The 25,615-nt window shown below is 45.2% G+C and overlaps 1 protein-coding gene across 3 annotated transcripts in view; it reads right to left on the bottom strand.

Annotated features, from left to right (window-relative positions):
- The window catches only part of ZFP64 (ZFP64 zinc finger protein), a 76,744-nt gene extending 52,843 nt beyond the window's left edge, over positions 1–23,901 (bottom strand). For 2 of the 3 annotated variants that reach the window (XM_068523886.1, XM_068523884.1), the window contains exons 1-5: positions 23,701–23,901; positions 20,313–20,552; positions 8,312–8,473; positions 7,183–7,245; positions 3,944–4,195 (exon numbers count right to left, since the gene is read on the bottom strand). In XM_068523886.1, coding sequence (XP_068379987.1) covers positions 3,944–4,195; positions 7,183–7,245; positions 8,312–8,473; positions 20,313–20,552; positions 23,701–23,746 — 763 coding nt within the window. In that variant the 5' untranslated portion in view covers positions 23,747–23,901. The remainder of the gene's footprint in view (positions 1–3,943; positions 4,196–7,182; positions 7,246–8,311; positions 8,474–20,312; positions 20,553–23,700) is intronic. The other variant, XM_068523885.1, reaches the window with a different exon arrangement.
- Between the last annotated feature and the right edge of the window lie 1,714 nt (positions 23,902–25,615).

Raw genomic sequence — 25,615 nt, 5'->3', positions numbered from 1 at the left:
GGTTGAGAGTCTGCCTGCCAATGCAGGGGACAGGGGTTCGAGCCCTGGTCTGGGAAGATCCCACATGCCGCGGAGCAACTAGGCCCGTGAGCCACAACTGCTGAGCCTGCGCGTCTGGAGCCTGTGCTCCGCAACGAGAGAGGCCGCGACAGTGAGAGGCCTGCGCACCGCGATTAAGAGTGGCCCCCGCTCGCCGCAACTAGAGAAAGTCCTCGCACAGAAACAAAGACCCAACACAGCCAAAAATAAATAAACAAATAAATAAAAAAAAAAAAAAAAAAAAAAGATCTGTGATTTCTACTGGCGACAAGTTCACACGCACTGTAATCAGGCTGGATGCCTATTTTCATAACTGAAGGACACGTCACATTTCAGTAAGATGAGTGAAAATGAAGATGTAATTTTTTTCCTCATCCAAGTTCAGGGTCCTCCTAAATTCTACTCATGGATCCCTGGGTGGAGGTGTCTGTGGACTCAGAGGAAGAATCACTGCTCTAGAATGTTCTACTAGGTCTTCCAGTTACATCACTGCCCAAATTAGTGATGATCTGTTTGCCTTTTTTTTCCTTAAAAGCAATTTAGCAGAGGTCAAACCCAGAAAAACCAGATAACCAAATCTCACAGCTGAGTCGCAGAGCTTAACAACACTTTTTGACGTGAAGGCAAAGGGTTTAAATCTTTTCATCATCATTATCTTCTTTTTCCTTTTCACCATAGATTTATTTCTTAAATGAGGCAGACTGGTCAGTACCAGTCCCACTGGACCATAAGGTCCCCAAAGCTAATGACCACGTTCATTCCTGCCCACTATCTGACCCTCACAGTGTCTGGTACCTGGTGAGGACTTAATGAATGTTGCTCCGTGAACAAGCAACTGATATATTTAAGCTGACAGATCTTTCTTGAGTTTAGGTTGCTACGGAGACAATATAGTCTATCAAAGAGATGGAAGGGTAAAGACAAAATCCTATTAATTTTACAATTTGTAAAATTTTACAAGTGCCACAGATTTATAAAAGGGAAATGAACATTCCATGGAGATACTACATAAACAGCATACATTTAAATTTTTAGAAAATACACTTTTTCTAGACCAACTTAAAGATGCTATTATAAATGAAATGGTTAAGTTTACCCTCCTAAGTCAAGATGATTCTGAACAACTTCCCTAAATGAATCCTTCAGCGCCTCTAAATTAGGCTGAGGAGATTTCTGAAGAAAATCAGATGGGCGCCAGTTATGCCAATGTCTTAACTTGCTGTAGTAGATTAATGTCCCCAGACCTCCCCACCTCCTATCGCTCCCTGTAGCCATGGCCTCTGCCATGTATGTAATTATGCATGCTCTCCCGACGGGCAGGATGACTTGCCATGACCCCTAATAAAATAGGCTCTATCACGTCATTGGATTTGGCTGATGGTATGTTAACTAGACTTGATACAAGTAATGGCTTGAATGGGCTTGTGAATCGGGGTTTGCTCACTTGTACCTCTGTCATCCATTGCCAGGAGAAGGTCAATCCTGTCCTAGCCCGCTGATCCCAGGAGGAGGACGACAGACGTGGAGCACAGCTGGATTGTTTCAGCCAAGGCCAGTGGACAGCCAGCCCACAGCCAGCAGATTCTGAGATTTGTAAGTGAGCCCAGCAAAGACCAGCAGAGTTGCCCAGATGACACCCAGCTGATCCCCAAACGTGAACAGAGAAGGCATGTTGTTGTATCCACTGAGGTTCTGTGGGGGTTTTTGTTACACTGCATTATTGTGACAACAGATAACTGATATATATATTGGCATCGAGAAACAGAGCGCTGCCGTAACAGAAAACTGAAATACGTAGCTTTGGGTTTGGGGGGCAGGTAAAGGCTGGAAAAGTGGCAATGCACACATTTCATGGCAAGCATTTGGGAAAACTGTCGCCTGTCGTAACTTAGAAGATAGAAAATGTACCCACTGAATTCTGGACTTGAGGAAAGAGATTCATTAGTTCTAGGCCGAACAGTGAAAATGTCTTACAAGCTGCATATGATAAGGTCCCACAAGAAAGAGACAAATTCAAAAAAGAACTGGCCATTTTCAAAATGGAATTTAGCGAGAATACAGAAAATCAAAGATGTGCTGGGTTAGATGAAGTTTCCCATCTTCAACCAGCAAAAGATTTTCAAAGTAAGACAAAAGCCTGGGGACAAAGATCATATCCAGAGAACTGATCGCAGAGGGAAGAACGAATGAGAAATGAAGGGTGTAAGCATAAGGTTCTTTGTTAAAATCTCCAAAAGAATAAAGTTGGTGCCAAGTAAGTCCTCTCAGCTGGACAAGGATTCCTAAAAGTCTCACCGGCTTCAACCTACAGAACATTATTTGCCGAAAGTGCCTATAATTGAGTTTAGAGGAAAGGCAAGTCTCCAAAAGAATTATGGGTGTGGCTTTTGGCACACAGATACACAGGAAACTCACAACGTTTTTAAGATAGCTCTATCAGCAAAGCTGTCAGTCTAGACTAAAATAAAATCTAAAAAGATCCCAACTTTTGGTAGGCAGGAAGCAGGCTGAGAAAGCTTCTCAAAGGCACATTTTCCACTCCTTTTCAGAAGTGGTTAAGGGAGGTGATGAAAGGATGCGCCAGTGAGCAGAGTCAAAAGCCAGGCAGCCGAGTCAATGCCTAATCAAGAAACATTCCCTGTTCCCAGAGTGGGGGGACCTAGAAACATCTGCCCAGAGGGATTTCAGAAATCTGTGCACCAGTGACTGCCAAGCGCCTCCTGTTCTTCCCCTTTGGAACAGCAGGAATATTATAAGTATCCTGGCTGCGTTTCACCGCCGCATGTTGGGAGCGTGGGGACAGACAGCTTGTCTTTTTATTGCAGAAGGCTCTCGGTCAAGAGAAGCCATATCTATACCTGATGGAGACTGCAAGTTCCTGGTCTTTAAGCCTGATCCTATGACTGGCTAGGCTTGTGTGGGTCTTGGGAGGCCATGAATGCATCTGCATGTCAGAGAGATGTGAATGATGGTGGGGTGAACTGGTGAATGATGGCTGGTGCAAAAATGGCCTTTGCCATGTAACCCTGGGATGACCTTCCACTGTGGGTGAGCTCAGCCCCACCCCTTGACACCAGGCCCAACCATTTAACTTACTTTAGCCAACGGGATGCAAGCAGAGGCTCAAAATGAGCTTACACATTGGGGCATACTTGTTTTGTCTTCCATGCAGAGGTCTGCCCTTGTCATGAGAAGGACAAACCTGGAGTAGCCCACTGGTCCCAGAGGGAGGCTATGAGACATGTGGGCAGAGCCAGACTGCCCCAGCCAAGGCAAGGAGACAGCCAGCAGATCCCCAGCCAAGGTCAGCGGACACCCAGCCTTTCCCACACATGTGATTAAGCCCAGCCAAGATCAATGGAATGTCTAGCCAACTCCCTGCTGACCTGAAGTATGTGAGCAATAAATGCTTTTATAATATGCTGCTGAGATTTTGTGGTGGTTACACAGTACCATTGTATCAAAAGCTAAGAGACACACTTGCTAAAAGGAAAACATACATCATTTGTTAAGTTACCTACTCAGCTGAGTTTTTTCATCAAGCTGTCCCATGCTGAACTGATAAGAGTAGTCTTTAAAAGATGACTGAAATGCCTAACCATACGTTATGCAGACATTGATTAAAAATGCATTGCTTATATCTATATTTCATTTAGCGCACCTCCTCAATTAAATACTACTGAATAGGGTCTAAAGCTACATAAAGATATGTATAAAGTTACAACCTTGATGTTTTTCCCTATTTTACAGAGAAAGCGACCTCTGAGCAGATGAATTGCAAACCATGGAATGAACTAACGTGCCCAGGTCCTTTACTTAGGTTGTGACTCAGTGCTTGAAGGCGCCGGTGATTTAAGCAACAGGAAGTTGGGGGCGCAGCGTAAGGACCACGTGAAGGACTTACCTGTGTGGGACCGGAGGTGCACGGTGAGCTGGCTGGAGTTGCGGCTGGCATACGGGCAGATCTGGCATTTGAAGGGCCGCTCGTCGGAATGTATCCGCAGGTGCTTGTTGAGGCTGCTGCTGTCCGCCGCGGCGTAGTCACACGTCTTGCACTTGTAGGGCTTCACGCCCGTGTGGCACCGCATGTGGGTCTTCAGCTTATCCTTCCGGCTGAAGCACTTGCTGCAGACTTCACACTTGTGGGGTTTGTCTCCTTCAAACGTGCACAGATGGCATCAGGAAACAAGATGAAAAAGGAAAAAGGCTTATTTCCCACTGCCTTATGAAAAGCGTAAGACACAGTCACCCAAGAATATTTAGAACCCCCCCCAAAACTACACGGATGATGGGCAACGTCTTGGGAGAGGAGGAATTGCTTCTTCTACGTTGTTTGTTAGTATTTTCTAATTTTTCCTACATTGAAGATGAATTCTTTATCAATTTAAAATAGAAGGCAACTCAAAATTTTAAAGTACAGCTAAGTAAAATAAGAAACATTGTCTCATACCCATTAGTTCTTTTTTCTTTTTCATAACAGACACACCCTAAAACTCAGAATCTTTAAGTTTTAGTAGAGCTCACAGCTGACCAGCCAAAGAATACATTTCTCGGCCTCACTTGCAGCCAGGGGTGATTCTGCGATGAAGTCCTCATTAATCAAATGGCAGAGAAGGTAAATGTGTCCCTTTCGTAAAAGGAAATGGCTTGCCTTTTACTTTTTCTCTTTCCACCTGTCTTGCCAGCTGTTACCAAGACATGAGGGTGAACAAGCAGGTGAGGACAGCATACCTGCAGATGGTGGATACGTAACCTAACGTACTGTGATACATAGAGAGAACTTAAGTCCCTGGATGATGGGGACAGAGCTGCCTACCTGCCTAGACCACCTGCTTACCTCTGGACAGTTACGTGAGACAGACATAAACCCCTACCTTGTGTGAGCTGGTGTTTGGGCTGTTTTGCTACAGCAGCTTAATCTGTACTCACTAACGCACATTGTCAACTTGCCACGCGTGAACAACTGCTAATTTTTTGATTTATACTTTTCCAATTATCTTGTGTGTGTGTGTGTACATTTTGGGGCATAAAAACCTTCTTGGCCAACATCAATTTAAACACTTATTTTTTGAAAGGTACTGTGCCTCTGAATGATTTTACTTAATTCTCTCAACAACTGGGATTAGAACCCAGGACAGTCTTGCTTTCTTAGCCAAATGCAACACTGCCTCTCCACTGACTACTTTCTTGCACTTTAAATAATTTCAATCATTTTCACATCATTAAATTTCTACAACATGATTTTTAAGGCTGAAGTATTTCACTATATGGATGTACTATAAATTACTGAACCAATTTCCTACTTGGCCATCGAAAAGAATGAAGTAGATACATGCATAAGGACATAGAAAGACATCCAGCATTAAAGGAGAAACAGAAAGTTGCAGTGATAGTGTACATATTATTAACTTAATAAGATACGGAAAAAGTAAATTGTGTGTTTAAGCCTGGTATAGACATGCCGAAATTTAAGAATGAGACACACTGGACTATTAAGACTGGTGACTTTTGGGCATGTGTCAGATGAGAAGGATGTGGGCTGTGAGTCAGGATTTTCACTCTTTACTTTACAAATCAAACATGTATTTTGGCCAAATCCTAAAGAGCTAAGTGCTAAGATCAATTGTCAGCCAAAGTTGATCACTATCCTCATAGAATAAACATCTGGGATTTAAGAATACATCTAGAAGTGTATTAAAGATTGTAATTTTATTATTAAAAATGTTCACAGTCAAATTAAAAAATCCAGGAACAATAATTTCTCATTACTGTCAGCTGCTAAACAGCTTCTGTGGGCGCCGTCCTGTGTATGTGCAACACCGAGCAGATGCTGGACGTCGGTGGAGCTGGATGGTTTTCGGCCAGCTCTGCTGGTAAAGAGCCCCACTCTTGTTGCTCCTGGCCACGCCCTCTTCCCCGAAAGTAACTAAGGTAAGTACACCTTGTCAACTCTCTGACTTGAAGATGTTGACGGAGATGCTGCAGTTATGCAGAAACCATCCTACAAACCCAAGCTTGGCTAGCTGTGAGTAGAGGCTGCTTCCTGAAGATTTGCAGCGATGAACTCCAGGGTGTTGTCCTCACTTATATTTTTATAATGCTTCCCCAATTATCATGAATAATGACAGCACTTTACTCTTACAATGATGAATATGCCACGTGTGACTGATGGAACTTCAACACAGGGCACCCACCAGGAGAGATTCATTGCTTGTTACATTGAGAATGCTTACCAATACCTAAAACTTAATAACTTCAGATTCTGACACCTAGAAGAAATCCAAATGACATGACGCTGTGAGGCTGATTAGACATGATGGTGATCCCAGTGCAACACGGCAATCGTTGGCCGTGGCCAAGGAATATCAGAGATAACTGCTGGATATTTTATCTTCTGGGTATTTTATCTGAGGTTAAGTAGCAGAATTTGGGCGATTAGGGATGCCCACGCCAAATTTCAGTATCCCTCCCTTATACACATTGACACTCACTGTATGTATATATGACTGTATCATCTGAATTATGAGCATCTAATACTTCATTAAAAATAGTCTAAAAGCAATTCCTTCTCCATGCAGAAGGTCTGGGAGACATAAAAATAAGACATTAGAGAAAATTAAATCACCAGCAATAATCAGTTTTCTTTTTCCATGCAATCCTTCTCTCTCCTTTAAAAAAAGTATTTATTAAATTCCCTTTCAAAATTGCAAAACTAACACACTCAGGTATCCAATGATGCAGTGTAAAGATACATAAATGAAAAGTTACTATTCTCTCCCTTCTTTGTCTGTTTACCAGTCATTACACACCACACACACACACACACACTTACTTACAGGATCATCTCCTCCAAATGAGAAGAATATGTGCATTTAAATTTTAATTAATTCTGGTAGATCAATTTCCAAAATGTCTGTCAGTTCACATTTCCACTTCTAAGTTTTCTCATATCTGTTCCAGCACTGGATTTTATTGCTCTAAACATTTTCTGCCAAAAGCATGTGTAGGAACAGCATCTCGTTTTTATTTCATTTGTGTTTGCATTCCCATGATGACCAGTGAGGTTCTGCATCATATCATGTGTCTGACTTGTCCGGATCCCCAGCTCCCAGCACAGAGAAGGGATGTGTGTGAAACACTTACCCGTGTGGATTTTTAAATGGCGCTCCATGTCCTTCATGCCATAGGCAGTCTTGAATTGGCAACCTTAAGAAGGCAAGGAAAGATCAATGACAGAGGGAAACACAGTCACTTTAGAATGGAGAAGCCTGGCAGAAACTTCCTTAACCAAGTGATGAAAGTTAATCCCACAGTAACGGGACCAACAAGTATCAGTGTGCCCCTGATACCAGGTACCAAGTACATAACATCTCGTCTGTGCTTCCTGCTCAAATTGCTTCACCTAAATCTGATCATGAAGAAACATCAGACAAACCCAAAGCGACGAACATTTTATTCAATATGAAATAACTGGCCTGTACTTTGCAAAACTGTCAAGGTCATGAAAGACAAAAGCTTAGGATTAAAGGAAACTAAAGACACATGAAAACTAAATGCAATGTGTGATTATGAACTGGATCCTGGACCAGTTTTTCTTTTGATACAGAGGACATTAGTGAGACAATTGGTAAAATCTTAATAAGGTCAGCAGTTTGATAATAGTATGTATAAATGTTAATTTCCTGATATTGATGATTGTACTGTGGTTATATAAAAGAATATTCTTGTTTCTAGGAAATATACATTGAGGTACTTAGGGGTAAAGGGACATCATGTCTGCAACTTTGGGGGAAATATATGTATATATAGAAAGAACAACAAAGCAAACGTAATATGTTAATATTTGGGAAATCCAGATGAAAGGTACACAGAAATTTTTTGTGCTATTTTTGCAACTTTTCCTTAAGTCTGAAATTTTCCTTGCCTTCCCTAAAGGATTTTTTTTTTTTTTTTTAAAGTAAGGAAGGAATAATTTTTCTGGATGTCTTCCTAAGTTATAGCACAGAAAGAAAAATTCACAGTAATCGGAAATTTTCACTAGTCCCATTCAAAGAAAGGCCCATGGCTATAAAAGTCTTAGAGCCCAGTGCATGGTGCCCAGAGACAGTGAGAGACGGGTCATATGTGATGATGCAAATGCTGTGGGTTGATTTTTTTAAGCCAAGCAGTTTGGAGCACATCTACGTCCAGTTGTCAGGAATTCACGAGTTCGAGTCCTGGACCTGTTAAATGTCACATTCTCTACAAGAGTAGGACATGATGCTGCCTTTACCTGGATAGCAACAGTTAAGCCTCTTCTGAGCAGTTGGGGCCGTGGGCTTTTTGGCTCGTGACTTGGCAGGGAGAGAGATGACAGTGGCTGTCTGGTTTTCATTGCTTTCCGTGGGTAGATACGTTTGATAGCCATGTTCAAAAACAAATTCTGGAGCTGAAACTAAAAGATATGATGATTATTAATTTTCATAATATGAATACCCAATAGATATTCCCTTTGCCCACCTTCCTTTGTAGAGAATGAACATGTTAAGATTGCTTTCCCAGTCTCCCTTGCTGCTTAGGAGTGATCATGTGGCCCCATTCTAGCCCATGAGACACTAGAGAACATCTGCTGCAGGGCTTTTGGAAAAGATTTTCTCCCTGATTTGAAAAAAAGGTGGGGGCAGAAAGAGAGGTAGTTGAGGAAAGCTCACTCTTGCTGCCCTGGTTGCCCCACTTTCTGTCTTTGGACATGCTGGAGTGATGATGTGATGTCTGGATCTGTGGCAGCCATTCTGTAATCATAAAGGGAGAGCAAGAAAACCAGATGGTGAGCCAGAGCCCTGAAAACCATTCAAATCTAGACTTACTAAATAAAAAAGAAATGTCCCGACCATTTACCAGGTAGGTTTTCTGTTAACTTCAGCCAAAAGCATTAGTTACTTTCATAAGCTTTATCACAAAATCCTAACAAACAACTGGAAAGGAACTGATTGAAGGAATTCTGGGCAAAATTACAAATACTCTCTAAACATAAATACTTTTTAACACAAGTACTCCTAAAACAAACAAACAAACAAACAAGCCTTGTATTCTTACTGAAATTTTGAGGAAAAAAGAATAAAAAGGAGACCAAACATCTTTATCATCTTTGTCTTTAACCTTGTCATTATAACAGGTAAAATAGGCAGTCTCAAATTTCTTTTTTCTTTTTTTCAATTATAATTTTTTTGACTACTTTGTTAATTAAATTTATGGTTTGGGAATATGTATTTTCTTTCTTCCTTTATTACATGTAATTGTCACATGGAGATTTGGCTTCAAATAGGAGTAAATACAGCCATGGGGGCTTGTTCATTAGATGAACTTGTCAGGCTGAGAGGCCCTAATGATGGCTTTGAGAGCCAATGTCATATTCTGTTTCCAAACTTCAGTCACTGAGGCACCACCTTTGACATTTCTGCCATTGTACTTACAGAGTACACTTCTTTAAATCAACATGGGCCTGACATTACTCCCTATTTTGGCTTTGCCTGAAGCAGTAATACTCCCTCCACAGGTCTGAGGTGTTAGTTACAGTTTCTCTTAAAACAAACATCATCTTTCTTTGAATCTAAGATGTTATAGACTGTAAGATGCAGCATTATTTTATACACAATAAATTTTTAAAAGCTGCCTATTCAACACATTATAATGCAATGTTTTCATATTCCTTAGGTATTTATATATGTATAGATATTCCTTAGACATTTTATAGTATTTATTGAGTGAATTCTTTTAGATTTCTTTGGATACTTGATAGGAAACTCAGGTTCCTGACCTGTACTCCTCGGGCACCTTTGGCAACGACAACTTCATTCCAATGCATGTCAAAGAATAGCTGGGTTCTATCAGCATTTGGTATTTGAGCAAAATCATGGTTTCCATTTTCCTCAATTGAAATATGTCGGGGGAAGTTAAGTGGTTTTTGTTTAAAGCTGGCCAAAAGAGTCTGACAAACTGACGTTCCATCTTCATACCAAGTCTCTTTGATGCATTAACCAACCACACCTGCCTCTTGTTGAGATGCTTCATCTACTCTGCCGGATTAGCTGTTGCTCCTGCTTTCTCTGCTCTGCTTGGTTCTCAAAGCGTGGTCCCCAGCCAGCAGCACTGGACTTACCTAGGAACTTGCTCCGAAGGCAATTCTCGGGCCCCGCCCCCGCCTACTTACTGAATCAGAAACTCTCAGGTGGACCCAGCAATCTGTTCTAACAAGCTGCCCACGTGATTCTGATACATGCTCAAGTTTGAGAACCAATGGTGTAAGGGATCCTTTTCCACGCATCTCAGCAGCAAACCTTAACCCAGCTTTGTCTCATTGAGGGACTCCATCTTTCTTGGCTGTTGCTTTGCAAAAACTACAGTTGTTCCTCCAACAATAAACAGTTGCTTCATTAATATCAAATTGACCCCCTGCTACTGTTTCCAGATATTTCTGGGCACAGTTACTTTTCATCTTCTATCTGCATCATCCTGCGATATCTCAGAAGACATTTCAAACAGCAATTAAGCCCAACAAATGTAGCTCCAAAAAATGCACACAACTCTGCCAGAGGGACAAAAAAAGTGATCAATGACAATGCAATCAAGGTTGTTTACAAGCGCGCAAAGACAATTTTTTGGTGACTGCCTCTTGGCTGGCAGCCATCTCACTGATTCCAAGGTGCACCCCCATTTCAGATGTTACAATGTATCTTTGAACTGATAAAAGTCCAGGTTCAGCTACTTCCTAGGTGTGGGCCCTCAGGCCAGTCACGTGACTTCTTTGAGCCTCAGTTTCCTCGCCTGTAAGTGGGGATAATCACTGTGCCCACTTCGTAAGGTTATCGCAAAGTTTCATGAGAGCATCAGTAGCACAGGATATGGCCACAGCTGAGTCTTAGTAAATGTTAGTTACTACACTTGAGCAGAACTGAGCACCAAACTCTCAACGGGAATGATCAAGACTCAGGGAGACCAACTGCTTTCGTTTGCCTGGGACTGAGGGTTCCCCGGGATACAGGACCTTCAGTGCTAAAACTAGGATGGCTGTTCATGCTACCATGACCTCCCAACTTTCTGCTCTACCACTTTTTGAACAAAAAAAGGCTGGAAGACGCTGGGGTGAGGAGGGGTTGTGACAGTGGCTAGACCCTCCCTTCGGCTCAGCTCAGCTGTGAAGTCCGTAACCCTCCTGGGAGGTAAGTGCTGGGTCCTGAATGATCCTGAGCCTGGGATTCTCGCCCTCCAGGGAGACTGATGGGGCTTTGTCCCCTAACTGTCCACCTGCCCCTCCACCGTAAGCCTTAGCATCCCTTTCGTGGTGAGTCACAGCAAAGGGGAAACACGAGAGTATTCTGGATAGTAACCCCTTCTCAGATACATGGTTTGCAAATATTTTCTCCCATCCAGTAGGTTGCCTTTACATTCTGCTGGTTGCTTCCTTAGATGCACAGAAGTTCGATGCAGTCCCAGGTGTCCATTTTTGCCTTTGTTGCCTGTGCTTTTGGTGTCTTGGGGGAGGCGGCAGAAAGCATAAGGAGTCAGGCACCCAAATGCAGGGATCATTTGGGGGGGGTGTCCCTTGTCTGTCTTCAGACTTGGCATAAATAGTGGCAGTGGCCTTGGGAAATCTGAGTGTCCGGCAGAAGTGAAGGCAGCAGGGGCAACCCCAAGCACCCAGATCTGCTGAGGGGGGAACTGCTTCCAGCAGAGGCGTGACCTATCCCCAGGGGAGAATGTTCTCAACGGCTCTTATAATCAAGTCCAGTGCTTAGTGAGATCAGCCCCTGCCCCCCCCAAGCCGTCCCCCAACAACCCCCAGCAGCTCACAGCCTCACGCCTGCCTTTGGTTTTGGTTTTGCCGCCGGGGCTCTCCCTGGCTTGCCCGTGTGCCCAGGTGCGCATCTGAAACGCACGGTTTGTTATATGCAGTCCCGGTCTGTAGCAGGAGCACCTTGGGTGTTCAGTTATTCACTCATGTTGTTGCTTAAAAAGTAAGAATGTCACATGGAGCCAAAATCTCTCTCTGTGGTTAGGACCCACTGGTGTCTTAGACCCGCTGGGCTCACATGGGCCAACTGTAGCTCCTCCCACAAAACTGTTCTTCAAATAGCTGAAGATTTCACATCTCCCAAGCCACTTTGCTTCTCCCTTCTCTTCTTCGACTTAAAAACTCCATTTTTTAAATCCTTTTCTATTTTTTAAAATTAAAAATGTATTATTTTTTCAAAACAAAAGTAAACTCCAACTGTAGAAAGTCTAGGGAGGACAGAAAAGTGTAGAGAAGAAAACCTGCCCAGTTCTGTCCCCATACAGCAGTATACCCCCTCGCATGATATGCTCATTAAATACCGAACTTTTCCCCCAAAGTACTTATCTCTACTGTAATTAAATAGCTATTTGGGAAAGTATTTAATGACCATCCTCTCCTCCTTTGGTTGGATGAGCCAGGTGGGGACAACACCTGTTTCTCTCCATCACTGTTTCCCAGAACCTCACACAGACGCTGGCAGTGCAGGGGCTCAGAGAACACTGGTTGAATTAATGATGGACCAAATGGCTAACGTAGCCTTTGTATACAGATTTTAAAAGTATAAAACTGGGGTCATGGCTTAAATTGTTTTGTATTCTTTTCTTTTTTATTAAACAATTAAGCAATTTTATTAAACAATTTTGCTACGTGAAAGCATTCTGCCACGTTATCATTCATCCAAAACACAATTTCTTATGGCTACATAATATGCCACCATGTTGGTTGTCACAGTTAAATTGACCATTCCCCCCTTTTGGACAATGAGTTGGTTTCTAGGTGTTTACCTTTATAAATAATACCTATCCAAAAATTTTAACTTATCTCTAGTTTCTCTGGATACCTTCCTGTAAGCTGAAGAACCGGGTCAAAATGCAATGGTCATTTTATTGCTTGGTGATTCATAATTATGAGATCCTTCCAGAAAATCTAAATCAATGTACATTCTCCCCTTCACCTTGGCTATCACACAGACTATTTGACAGGACAAAATGAGATCATTTTAGTTTAATTTGCGTTTCATTAATAATTGGTGAAGATGAATCTCTTTTTCACTATATTTTATTCATTCACATACTTTCTTTATGAACTGCCTATTCATGCTATTAGCTTTTTTTTCTATTGAATTTTTATGTTTTTCTCATTGACTTGTAAATGATCTTTACAGATTTATTTATTTATTTATGGCTGCGTTGGTGTCTTCATTGCTGCGCGCAGGCTTTCTCTAGTTGGCGGCGAGCGGGGGCTACTCTTCGTTGCGGTGCGCGGGCTTCTCATTGTGGTGGCTTCTCTTGTTGCGGAGCACGGGCTCTAGGTATGCGGGCTTCAGTAGTTGTAGCTCGTGGGCTCAGTAGTTGCAGCACGTGGGCTCTGGAGGGCAGGCTCAGTAGTTGTGGTGGGCAGGCTCAGTAGTTGTGGCTCGCGGGCTCTAGAGCACAGGCTCAGTAGTTGTGGCACCTGGGCTTAGTTGCTCCGCGGCATGTGGGATCTTCCTGGACCAGGGATCAAACCCGTGTCCCCTGCATTGGCAGGCGGATTCTTATCCACTGCGTCACCGGGGAAGTCCCAATCTTTACAGATTAAGGAAATTGCTTCATTGGCATATCGTCAAATCTATCGTTTGTTTGTTCCTGTTTCTTCCAATATAGGCCATGCTTAGGACTCACACTTAGGGGTCTTGATTCAAATGCAAACTCAGAATTCACCTCCTGGGAGAAAAATCCACCTCTCTCTGAAGGAAAAGTCTTCTCATGCTCTTCCAAAGGGTTTTCCCGAATGTGGTCCACACCTGCCCCAGCACATCAGCCCATCTGTCCCCCGTCCTGGAATTAGGAATTGGGGCGAAGATATGCAGCTTGGCGTGGACTTTCATTCTGAGAAAAGAAGCACCTATGTGCCTGACACTGCCACTGAAAGATTTCCATCCTTTCTTGCCTTTCTCCTCCCGGTCCAGTGGTTCTCAAAATTGACCATGTACCAAAGATTCTGATGCCGAGATCTAGGTACAGTCTGGGTATATTTATAGCTGATTTTTAACAAGTTTTCCATGTAATTCTTCTGCATACCAGCTTTGAGAACTCCTGCTCTAGACTATTCTAACAGGGTAGTGGCAGGAGTGTGGCTGTCCAGAGGGGCCTTGGGATTGGATTCCACTGCTAAGCTCCTCCTCCTTGTCCCTTGCTGGCCTGGCTTCTTCCAAGACAGTGGAACGGGGCATCTTAGCCAATGGGATGTAGAATTTCTGGAGAAGCATTTCCTCTCCGGTAAAGCGAAGCCACCCCTTTCCCCATCCATGGGCAGGGCTGAGTGAAGACTTGAGGCTGAAAGCAGCAGCAGCGGCCACCTTGTGGCCATGAGGAGGACTACTGCCGAGGACAGCAAGAAGATGCAAAGACCCCGGGGTCTGCCCTGCCGTTCTTGTCCTGAGATAAAGAATGTTTTACAATCCAGCCCTCTTGTAGTTTAGTGCTGTTAAGAGCAACTGAAGGCATCTGAACTGACCCAAGCCCTCACTGGCTGGTCCAGATTCCCAGGACCCTGCTCAGACCCACCCAGACGGTATACTTAAGGGAGGGGGCTGGGTGTCTGCATTTTCCACCAAAGCTCCATGTGGTTCTTTGGAGAAACACTGCAGTGAGGACTTTACTAAGGGGTGAGGTGGTGCAGTCAAGTGCATAGATTCCTTGGCCAGGTAGCCTGGCTTTCAGGCCCCGTTCTGCCCCTTTCTGGCTCTGTCACCTTGGTCAAGTTATTTAATTCCTCTGTGCTTTAGTTCATTATGGGTAAAATGGGGATAATAATTCTTAGTACCTAATTTATGTTGTGAAAATTTAATTTTTAAAATGAAATGTTAAATTTAAATTCGTAACAATTTAAGTCGTGAAAAACTACTTCATATAGAGTACTTAAAAAGTACATGGCACATAATGAGCAGTACATGAGAATTAGCTATCATTATTATTTCCAGATTCTCCCCGCAAATCATCACATCGTTTGTCTTACTAAATTACTCACACGCTCGGCAACCTTCAGTGGCTCCCCAGCTCCTTCACGCTAAAGGCCAGATCAAAGCAGGGCTGCCGCCCCACACGCCCTGTGTCATCTCCTGCCACTGTTATCACATCTCGCCTTCAGAAGCAAGATCAGCTTCTCCACCTCCACACCACCAGGAGGAAATGCTCCCCGCCCTCCGCCCCCCATCTTCCTCCCCAAGGCAGGTGAGATTTTCAAGGCCTATTATACATTTGATCTCACTCATCATTTCTTCCCTTGGCTTTCCCCGTTGGGACCAATCTACTGCATGAACTCTCTACACAAGGCTGTACTTGTCACAGATGGCTGGGTTTGTATGTCTTACAGCTAAATTCTCCCCTCCCTGATGAGCTTGGAATTCTCCAAGGGAAGCATCTCCATTATCTCGGCTCCAGCATCTGGCACACACGACAGTCCCAGAGCTGCCCTCACTGGGCCCTGATGATGGGGCAGACGCCACGCCATGAACTTCATGCACATTAATGAAGTTAATCCTTACAGCTGCCCTTTCCTGCATTCACTTGGTAACTGTTTTATTGAGTGCCTAGGATGTGCCAGGCCTGGTGCTGGGTGGCAGGAAAGCAAGACTGATTAGTTCCTGCTCCAGGGAGATTTACAGTGTAGTAAACTAGATATTAAACTACTAGTTGGGGGCCCACAGGCCAAATTGAGCCTTCAGAATTTTTTTTTCAGGCTTTCAAAATCAACTAGGTGGGCTGGGTCTTCCCTAGGTCAATGACCTCTGGCCAAAGACCACCAGGGACACACCTGTAGTTGGATAGGCTGATTAGTCATTATAATGAAGGAAACCTCATACCACGGGAGCCGTGGAGGGTCTCAGTAAGAGGGTGCTAGAAAGGACTTAAAGAGTATTAGAGGTTTGGGGCTCATGATAGATGATTTTGGGGGGACAGTTCAAGGAAGCCTGCATTGGAGGCTGTCAGGAAGTGGGGACAAGTCTACGATTTGATATCTCAGCAACTATTACCGAGAAGCAGAGAAGGCTAAAGCTGTAATAGGTAAAGCAGCAGTGTCACTCAGATCGGTGGGGGAGGAGGGGATGTCTGGTATTCTGTGGCTCAGGTATGATGACAGAGGGGTTTTGTTTTCATCCTGTCCCACCACAGTCAGAGTGGCCCTGTCTCACGCAGACGTTCTGTGAACCTGTTTGCGTTCAACAGGAGAACAGCACGGCCCACCAGCGAGTCAGCCCAGCTCCCAGCAACACCAAGGCCCAGCTGACGCTGCTTCCTGGCTCTCAGGGGCTGCTTTCCTCCTCCTCTCCTTATTGTCCAAAGCCCCGCCCACTCTCCATCACAGTGGATCTGCGGTTGCATTTGCTGCCACTGCCTGATCCCCAGGGGCATCTGAATTCACTTTTCTGGCTAAAGACTGCTTGTTACGAAATAACAAATCAATTGCAACTGTGATACATGCTAGGTGAGGAAGCAGTGAAGAACCTAACCTTAGGGGGGGAGGGAGAAATCATAGCTAGCTTCTAGGTGGAGGTGACTTTTAACCTGGGACCTAAAAAAGTGGGAATTAAGAGAAGAGGTGGGAAAGATCATTCTAGGTCCAGTGATAATTCAACTCATATTGGCTGGGGGCCTGCCATGAGCCAGGCCCTGTGCAAAATTTTCCGTGTGCTGTTTCATTTAATTTTCACAGCCCCTGATTCGGTAAGTAATGAGAGCTAAACCCTGACAGCTCTAAGTGTCTTCCATGTAGGTGCCCATGGCAGCCTGGCTGGGACCCTCTGAGGTGAGAACCATCATTACTTCCATTTTACAGCTGGGGAAACGAAGACACTGAAACCCTACGTCACCTGCCCAAGGTTGACTTGGTTAGCAAGTGATGTAGCTGGGATTTGAACCCAGGCAGTCTGGCTCAGGACCTTAGACTCTTCACTACCAAATTCTGTGGCCTTTCTATTTATTCTTGTCCCCACTTCAAAAATGAGACACCAAGAGCTATTATAATTTGCATCGGTCACACAGCTCTTAAGGCCCTGTGCAGCCAAGACTCAAACTTGGGGACTTGACTCCAAAGCCCCATGATTTTAAGCCGTGAACTTAGAAAATGCATGTAGGATGCTAATTTTTTTTTTTTTTTTGCCAGCATCAATATCTAATTTTACTGCTTTTATAGAAAAGTTCTTAAATTAACTGCCAAACAGTAGGCAGCTTTCAAAGCTAGCAGACAGAGAATAAATTTTACTTTACATCCAACTATTATTGGGCTGAGACAAGACATATGAGCTGAGTGAGGAAGGGTTTGGTTTAATCAAGGACTGAAGAGGGACAAACTGCCCTGGACAATATCTGGGTGTGGGTATCTGGAGGAATCTGCCAGGGTGAGGGGTCAGACTGTGGCTTCGGGCAGTGAGCGACTCTCCAACTGGGTCGAGGCCCAGAATCCCCCAGGAGCTTGTTAAAAATGCAGATGCCTAAGCCTCAGCGATTTGGGTTCAGAGATGCAGCCCAGGCACCAGTATCTTTAACAAGCTCCCCGGGGATCCTGGTCCACAGGTAGGTCTGGAAACTGCAGCTAGTGCAACATTGAAGCCCAAACCTGGGGGAAGTTGGGCCCAGAAAACCAAACTAAATAGTGTTAAAGAAAGGGAAAAAAAGCAAGATTCTGCTTGTTTTGTGGCAGAAATGCAGGCGCAATCAGGGAGAGCAGCTGGATCAGGCAGAGACTCGGCATCCTGCAAACCTCACCCCACGCATTCATCTCTGCATTAATAAAAGCGGTCGTTTATTGAGATGACTGTCCCAGGTCCTTTATGTGGATTATTGCAGAGTCCTCACAATAACCCAGTGATATTAGGTATTAGGAACCTAATTCTACTACCTAATAGTATTAAGTACCATTATAACCCGTTTCTACAGGTGAGGAATATTAAGCAGAGTAAACGACTTGTCCACAGGCCAGGACGGCAGACTGGGATAAATGTCCAGCAGTCCGTCTCTGGAGCTTGGAGCTCCTGTCAGCTCTGTGCAGTAGGTACCACCATGAGCTGGGCACAAAGAGGGCTCCAGGCCTGGCCTGAGCGTAGAGGGCAGTTGGCAAAACTGAGGCATGGCCAGAGAGAATGACGGCAGGGTAGTGGAAATGCTAAGAGGAGGGTGAACATCTCTGAGCAAAGAACTAGGACAAAAGAAGGGGCAGTTATTTGGTGTGGGGTCAGCTTCACGGATGGATGTGAGATTTGGGCAACTGTGCATTCACTCCACAAAGAATAAGTGCCTAGAATAAGGTGCCGGGGATCCACAGTGAACACGAGGGGTGCAGCTCCTGACTTCATGGTGCTTAAGGTTCAGCGATGGGACAGACCTTGAAGTTTGTTCTGCAAATAATCATTTAAGTACTGGGACTTGACCTGGTCTGGGAGAACCGTGCACGTGCATGTGTGTTGTCAAAGAGGGGCTCTTTGACGAAATGCCTTTAAGCCCAGCTCTGACACACGCATAAGAATTGAGTCAGTTCCAGGCAGAGGGAACAACACCTACAAAGGCTCCCAGGCTTGAGGAAATGTGGCACATTTGGAAAACAGAAAGGACATCATCAAGGCTATTGCAATTCAGAGGGGAGGGGAATGTCCTGAGATGAAGCCAGATCCTCTGTGTGCAGTCTGTCACGAACCTTAAAGTTTTGAGGTTGAGTTGGTGTCAGCCAGGCAGGAAAGGTATTTTAGGCAGAGGGAACAGCATAAGTGAAGGCTCGGAACCCAGAAAGATGCAATGGCCACAAATAAAGTGTAGGCCTTGAGGTCTCCTCACGCTGGGGCCTTGTGTCCCAGGCTTCACACCCAGTGTGTGGGGTTACTGGGTGTTTGTGTTTGAGGACAGGGAACCCAACACGAAGTCTTCAGGGAGAAGACCACGAGGGTAAGGGCCAAAGCACTTAAGTCCCAGGACCGTCTTGAACCTGTGGTGGGACCTTGGCCATGTCTCATCCCCACTTGCAGCATTACTTTGTCCAGCTGTAAAATGAGAAGGTTGTACCAGGTTCATCTCTAAGGTGGTTTTCAGTTTTAACATTTTCTTGGTGACTTCCTTTAAAATGAGAATTAAAATAAATTCGGGAGAAAGTGGGAAGACCTCAAGGTAATCTTATTAAAGTTTGTGAGGTGATCAATTATATTTCAATGCTTAAGGAATTCAGCAGAAACATTATTTTGGAGGCATTAAGGAAACAACCACAAAACTTTGCTTGTTGCTGAAAAATTCAGACACCACACCAATGTACAACTGATAGGGCGAAAGTTGGTACCCCCACTTCAGATGTTCTCCACACCTCAGCTCCAGATTAACTGCTTGCAAGACACTGAGAACAAGCCAGAAGCTGTTGGTGTGCTCAGTCAGGCTCACAGATGTATTCTGTTTGGCCAACAAAGTTTTAAAATTTCGGAAATTTTACATTTTTCAGTTTCTCAGAAAAACCCAAATATCTGACTGGATCCAAAGAGCAGCTTTCTCTACTTTACCACAGTCCTCACCATTCCCTAATGCCTTATGCACAGCTTACTTCTCTCATTAACATTACTAGGTATAAGTAGGTATAAGTATAGGCGTGTGTGTGTGTGTGTGTGTGTGTGTGTGTGTGTAAGTGTTTGGGTCTCTGTGTGTGTATAATTTTTACTCTAGAACTTTTGCAGTTTCATGCTGCACATTTAAATTTTAGATCCATTTGCAATTTATTTTGGACACAACCAAGAACTAGGATGAACTTTTCTGTTTTCCTGGTTGGTAGCACAAGGGAGGGGAGGCATCAACGCCTGTTTATAGATTTAAAAACTAAAAAAAAAACATTTAAACATTTTTTTTTTTTTGTCCCTTTAGACAAATAATGCAAATTCAGGAATCACACACATATTCCCACCACCCCAAATTACCACCTTTTCCTTTTTACCATTTCCTGCGAGTATTTTTTTCGTAGTATATAGGTTTTTGTTTTGGAAACCTGGTTTTTGTCTGTTTGTTTTGTTTACCACATGACAACAATTTATAACTGCTACCACTTAATGTTTTAACCTAGCGGTTCCCAAACCTGGCTGGGCAGCTGGCTTCCCAGTGGAGCTTGTTAAAAATAATGAATTAGCAACCCTAGGGGCTTGGCCCTGAGTATCTATATTTTTAACAAGTTCTGTGGAGGCGTTTGGGACATAGCCAGGCCAACTCTAAGTGACTCCCCCATCCCCCAGCCATACCTGTGATCGTCTGGGTCTCCGAGGTGATGGTTCGTGTGGTGGTCTGAGTCTGGGTGGCAGGCACCGTCTCCTCTGATACAAACTGTACCGTGCTGGGTGCCGCCCCAGATGTGCCGGTCAGCTGGCAGCCGCTCTGCTTGTGAGCTACAAAGGCGTCCAGGTTGTTAAACTGCTGCTTGCAGATGCCGCAGATGTGGATGTCGGGAGTCAGCTCAACCAGCACTGTTGTGCCACCTGGAACTCCATGGGACATAGGGGAAGTCACAGATTAATTCCAAACAGCTTGAAATTACAACACAAACCAGATTCATGGTAAGAAAAAAGGGCATGGTGGCAGACAAAGCTAGTTGCTGGCCCAATATCTGTTCCACTCCCCTCTTCTTGCAAACAGAATCCCAGTTCTGCCCTAGCAGCAATGTACCCAGACCCAAGCGATGCTCCTGATCATTGCCTACGGGGCACTAGTGGTATTTTATGTGAGAAGGTTCTCCAATGTGCAGGGCTACCCTACAGGTCAAAGGACCAGCAGCCATCTCTTATCCCAACTAAAAGGTAGTTGTACTTCCCAGTCATTATGAAAACTAATGCCCCCACTATTCCAACCCCCTACCCCATTATGAGAACCACCAGTCTAAATAATCTTGGTCCACTACATATTTGGGAAACCCTCCAGCACAGTGCTGGAGGAGCTTCTGGGAAAAGTGTGGCTTTCGTGATAAAAAGGGATCTGACATGGTTAACACTGTCCACCTCTTCTTCTGGCCTTGAATGCAGATGTGATGCCAGGACCTTCTGCAGCCATACTGTAACCATGAGATAAATGCTAAGATCTCTACAAAAGCTTACTTCACTGATCCCCTGAATCAACCCTGGAATCAACCAATTCTAGACTTCTCATTAGGCCAGTATAGTTCAGTTTTGTTACTTGTAAGCAAAATTCATTCCTAACTGACAGAGGCGTTATTTCACAATAGTAATAATACAAAGAGTTAATACTGTATTAACATTTGCAAAGCACTTACCACAGTCCTGGCACTATATTAGAAAGTGCTATATAAATGTTTGTTAAATAAAGAAATACAATTAATAAGTCTCTAACTAATATGACTACCTTAATTTTTATTTTTAAAAATTTCTTTGCCTTATTACAAGGAAACTCATGTTTATAACAGAAAATTTGGAAGAGAAGAAGCAAGGAGGGCAATCACTCACAATCTTTCCACCCATGCGTACCTTGAACATTACAAAATATTTTCTTCCATTCATTTTCAGTTAAACATTGTTTAAGATCCTAGTGCATTGTAAATTAATCTTTTTCCCACATGCTATCGCACAACCATTGTGCTATATCACTAAAATCTCTATAAAATAATTATTTAATGACAACACATTATTCCATGTTTTCCAAGCCTCATGATTTCTCAGTAGCTATAAGGTTTGTATATTATTCCCAATTTTCCCCAGTCTAAACAGTACGAGAACTACCTTTGTATACGTGTGGTTGGCATCCATGCATCACAATCTTTCTGGAAAATTTATAAAATATTTGTTTTACGTCCAATTTCCCCCTTCCAACCAAGACAAGACATCTCTGTGCAGAAATACAATTTGGTTGACTTGCTATGAAGAGATCCTCTGGGCTGAGCATGGTAATGTTTTTTTTTTGTTGTTTTTTTTTAATTAATTTATTTATTTTTGACTGTGTTGGGTCTTCGTTTCTGTGCGAGGGCTTTCTCCAGCTGTGGTGAGCGGGGGCCTCTCACGGTCGCGGCCTCTCCTGTTGCGGAGCACAGGCTCCAGACGCGCAGGCTCAGTAGTTGTGGCTCACGGGCTTAGTTGCTCCGCGGCATGTGGGATCTTCCCAGACCAGGGCTCGAACCCGTGTCCCCTGCATTGGCAGGCAGATTCTTAACCACTGCGCCACCAGGGAAGCCCCATGGTAATGTTTTATAAGCCATCTTGCAAACAATGAAAGGAATGGATGGAAGGAATGGACACTTTTCTTCTCCTCTGGAACACTGCCTTCCTGTAGCTACTAAGGTGCCCAAGCTGAGAGGAAGACAAGGAACCAAGAGATGTAGTGGTTGCATCGCTGAGGATTCATTGCTGAGGTTGCATCGCTGAGGACTGATACCCAGGAAGAAATGGGGAGAAGTTTCTGCTTCATACGATGGTTGATGGTTATGAGGATGAAATGAGATGGTGTTTGTAAAAGGCCAGCACAAGGATCCCCTCCCCCAGCATGTCACCTGGTGGGGTTATTACTGAGGTGCCCTATTTGAGTTTGAAAGTATCCCCTCTGAAAATCTGTATTAATTGAGACCCAGTAACAAACAATGGGCACAATTTGTGCGTATCACCAACAAAAAGAATTCCTTTATCTTTGCAAAGTTCTCCAAACCTGTCTCCGCATCAGAATAAGGGGGCAGGGCGGGGGGCGTTGTTTAAATATGGCCACGTGTGAGCCCCACTTCGGAGATACTGAGTCACAATGGTGGTGGGCTGAATGCGGGCTGAGGTTTAGGGAAATCTGCACTTTTCACAAGTTATGCATGGAATACACAGCCAAGTTTGGGAAACAATGTCTCCAAAATTGTAAACAGTAACAGCTAACAAGCTAAGCGCTTACTAGGTGCCAGGGGTTCTCAAACTTTTATGTGCATCAGAATCGCCCAGGATAAGGCCGCCCTCCTCCCCTCAAGCCCACCCCTCCACCTGATGGGTGGGGCGCAGAGAGCTTTTTTTTTTCTTTTTTTTTCAATAAGCGCTCGAGCTCCCAGGTGGCTGGTTTGCTCTCAGTCCCTGGTCCACACTTTGGGAAACAATGTTCCGGGCGAAACCATGGGCTTGAAAAAGGCTGTCCTCAACAAGAAAATTAAAATGAACCCCAAACTCAAAACGACCACGGCCCCGTTCCCCATTCAGATCTCCACCTTTAATGTGGAAAAGGCTTTGCAGTAAGCCGGCAGACCTCGTGAAAGTCCCCGAGCCTCAGACTTCCAGAATTTGGGGCCGCCGAGACAGAAGTTTCCCCATCAGCGTTGCCGCGGTTACCCCAAATCTACCTCCAAACTCCGCCGGGGGGCGGGGAATGCCCCAAGGGGGTGACGACTGTCTGAACGGCATGCCCTCCCCCACCATTCCCTTCCAAGTGATCTCCGGAGGCTGGAGAGCGGCCCCCCTCACGCCGGCTTGGGGGCCCCCCCCCAGCCCTCTCCGGCGCCTCCCGCACGGCGCGCCCGCCGCGGTCCCCGAGACGCCGGTTCCGGGCCGTCACCCTGATTTCGGGGCCCCGGGCCTGCTAGCTGCGTCGCAGACGTGCTTGGGCCCGGGCCCCGGAGCGCGCACTGGGCCCCGGAGCGCGCGCTGCGCCCGGAAAAGCACTTACTTTGCACCGAGCCCGGGAAGCTGTCGCCCTCGCTGCTCGCGTTCATGGCCGCAGACTGGGAGGTTCCCGGCCGGCCGGGGTGCCAGGGTAGGGGGGCGCGGGTCTACATGGTGCAAGGACTTTTCCTTTTATTTTTCCACACCCCCCAGCATTCCTTCTCCCAACTCTGCGAGGCGGGGAGGACGGATGTAAAGCAAGCTCCACTTCCGCTGCCTAGAGGGCGCTGGCCGGGCTCGGCCGCCCCAACCTGCCTTTGCATCAGCGGCTCCCGGGGGAAGCAGCGGGCCAATCCCGATGCCCGGGCCGCGAGGCCCTGCACCCGCGTATTCCCCCGGGAGCCGGATGGCGCACACGCGTCTCCGCGGGTTGGGCGACCACCGGCGGAGAGGGATGCGCACCCCGGGCTGCGGCAGCCGGCGCCCCGCTCACACCCCTGCGGTCTGGGCCGGCGCGTTTGGCCTCCCCGGCTCTGGCGCCTTTGCACCTGCAGCCCTGGGGGTCTGGTCCCCACTGTGGCCGGGCAGCCGTGTCGCCCCCGGGTCGCCCGGGTGGTTTGCAGAGAAGACCGAGTCGGGCTGCAGTTGGGTGGGTGCGCGGGGCGCCGCGGGCTTGGGGTGAACCCCGGCTGAGCGTCAGCCCCCGGCAAATCAGCAGAGCGCTGGGCGGGTCCCCTCCCCACCCAGCTAATGAAATAAAGAGGACCGTGATCACGTGCCTGAGTAACAACTGGGATCAATCGCTGTAAGCCCCCTGCTCCGGGGGTCTGCCAACTTTTTTGTGCATCACTGTGACCTGGAGAGCTTGTTAGGACGGAGACTGCTGGGCCCACCCCAGAGTTTCTGACTCAGTGCGCCTAGGGTGAGGCCCGAGGATGAGCATTTCTAAGTTATAAGGTGAAGTTCCTGCTATTGGTGGACGCTGCTCTCCCTGATCTGACCGGTTGCCTGACTTCATCTCTTTACTACTCTCTCCTTCCCTCAGGCGCAGCCCCAAGCGCTCTCCAGCCTCAAGGCTTTTGTGCTTACCGTTCCCTCTATATCCACCTGCCACCTTCCATAACCCCTTCAGGTCCTGATTTCAAATTCCCATCCTTAGAGAGGCCCTCCTTGGCTAGCCCATTCTAATCCTGCAGTCCCTCCTCCACCACCCAGTGGCTCCCTGTTTCCTTCCGGTCTGCTTTATCTTAGAATTTATCACATCTAACATTGTATATCTGGAATATCTCTATCTGTATTTATCTATCAATCCATCAGTCTATCTGTATATCTGTCTATAGAGATAGATGACAATTTACTTGTTTGTTACCTGTTTTCCCTTGCCCCTTACATTCAATAAATCCTAATGAACGTGGGATTAAAAATAAAAATCTCTTTGCCTCAGTGGGCACTCCAATCTGGGCTTGGAATATCACATGGTAGCGCTTGGCTAGGTCTGAGAAGCCGCTCCTTTGGATGAAACCTGACTTCTCCAGTTTACCCCAGTCTCCACTCCTCCTTATTACTTCTTGATATCAAGACTGAGTATCAGTTCCCCTAGATCATTGCCCTTGTGCTGCATGTATTTGAATTTTTACATTCAAATAAAATGTATTTATACAAAATTTCCAACATGTTTCTGATAGAAAAAGGGGTTTACCCCCCCTATGGTTTAAATATTCCTTTTGACTAAAAATCTCTACCAAGGAATTACCGGTATTACCTGTGCTATGTCATGTAATCCTCAGAACAACACAGAGATAGACACTATCGTACTAGTTTATAGATGTAGAAACTGAGCCTCTTAAAGGTTAAATAAATTTCCTCCAGTCAAAAGGCCAATAAAGGACCAGCTCAGTTAAGAATCCTTGAGGGCAAGTATCAGAAACTGTAGAAGAACAGAGATTTGCATATGCTTCAAAGTCAATCAATTAGAATTA

This window comes from Eschrichtius robustus, chromosome 16, assembly GCF_028021215.1.
Source record: "Eschrichtius robustus isolate mEscRob2 chromosome 16, mEscRob2.pri, whole genome shotgun sequence".
In the NCBI taxonomy this organism is placed as follows: domain Eukaryota; kingdom Metazoa; phylum Chordata; class Mammalia; order Artiodactyla; family Eschrichtiidae; genus Eschrichtius; species Eschrichtius robustus.
Note: the sequence above shows the minus strand (reverse complement) of the source record. Positions and strands in the feature narration are given on the sequence as shown.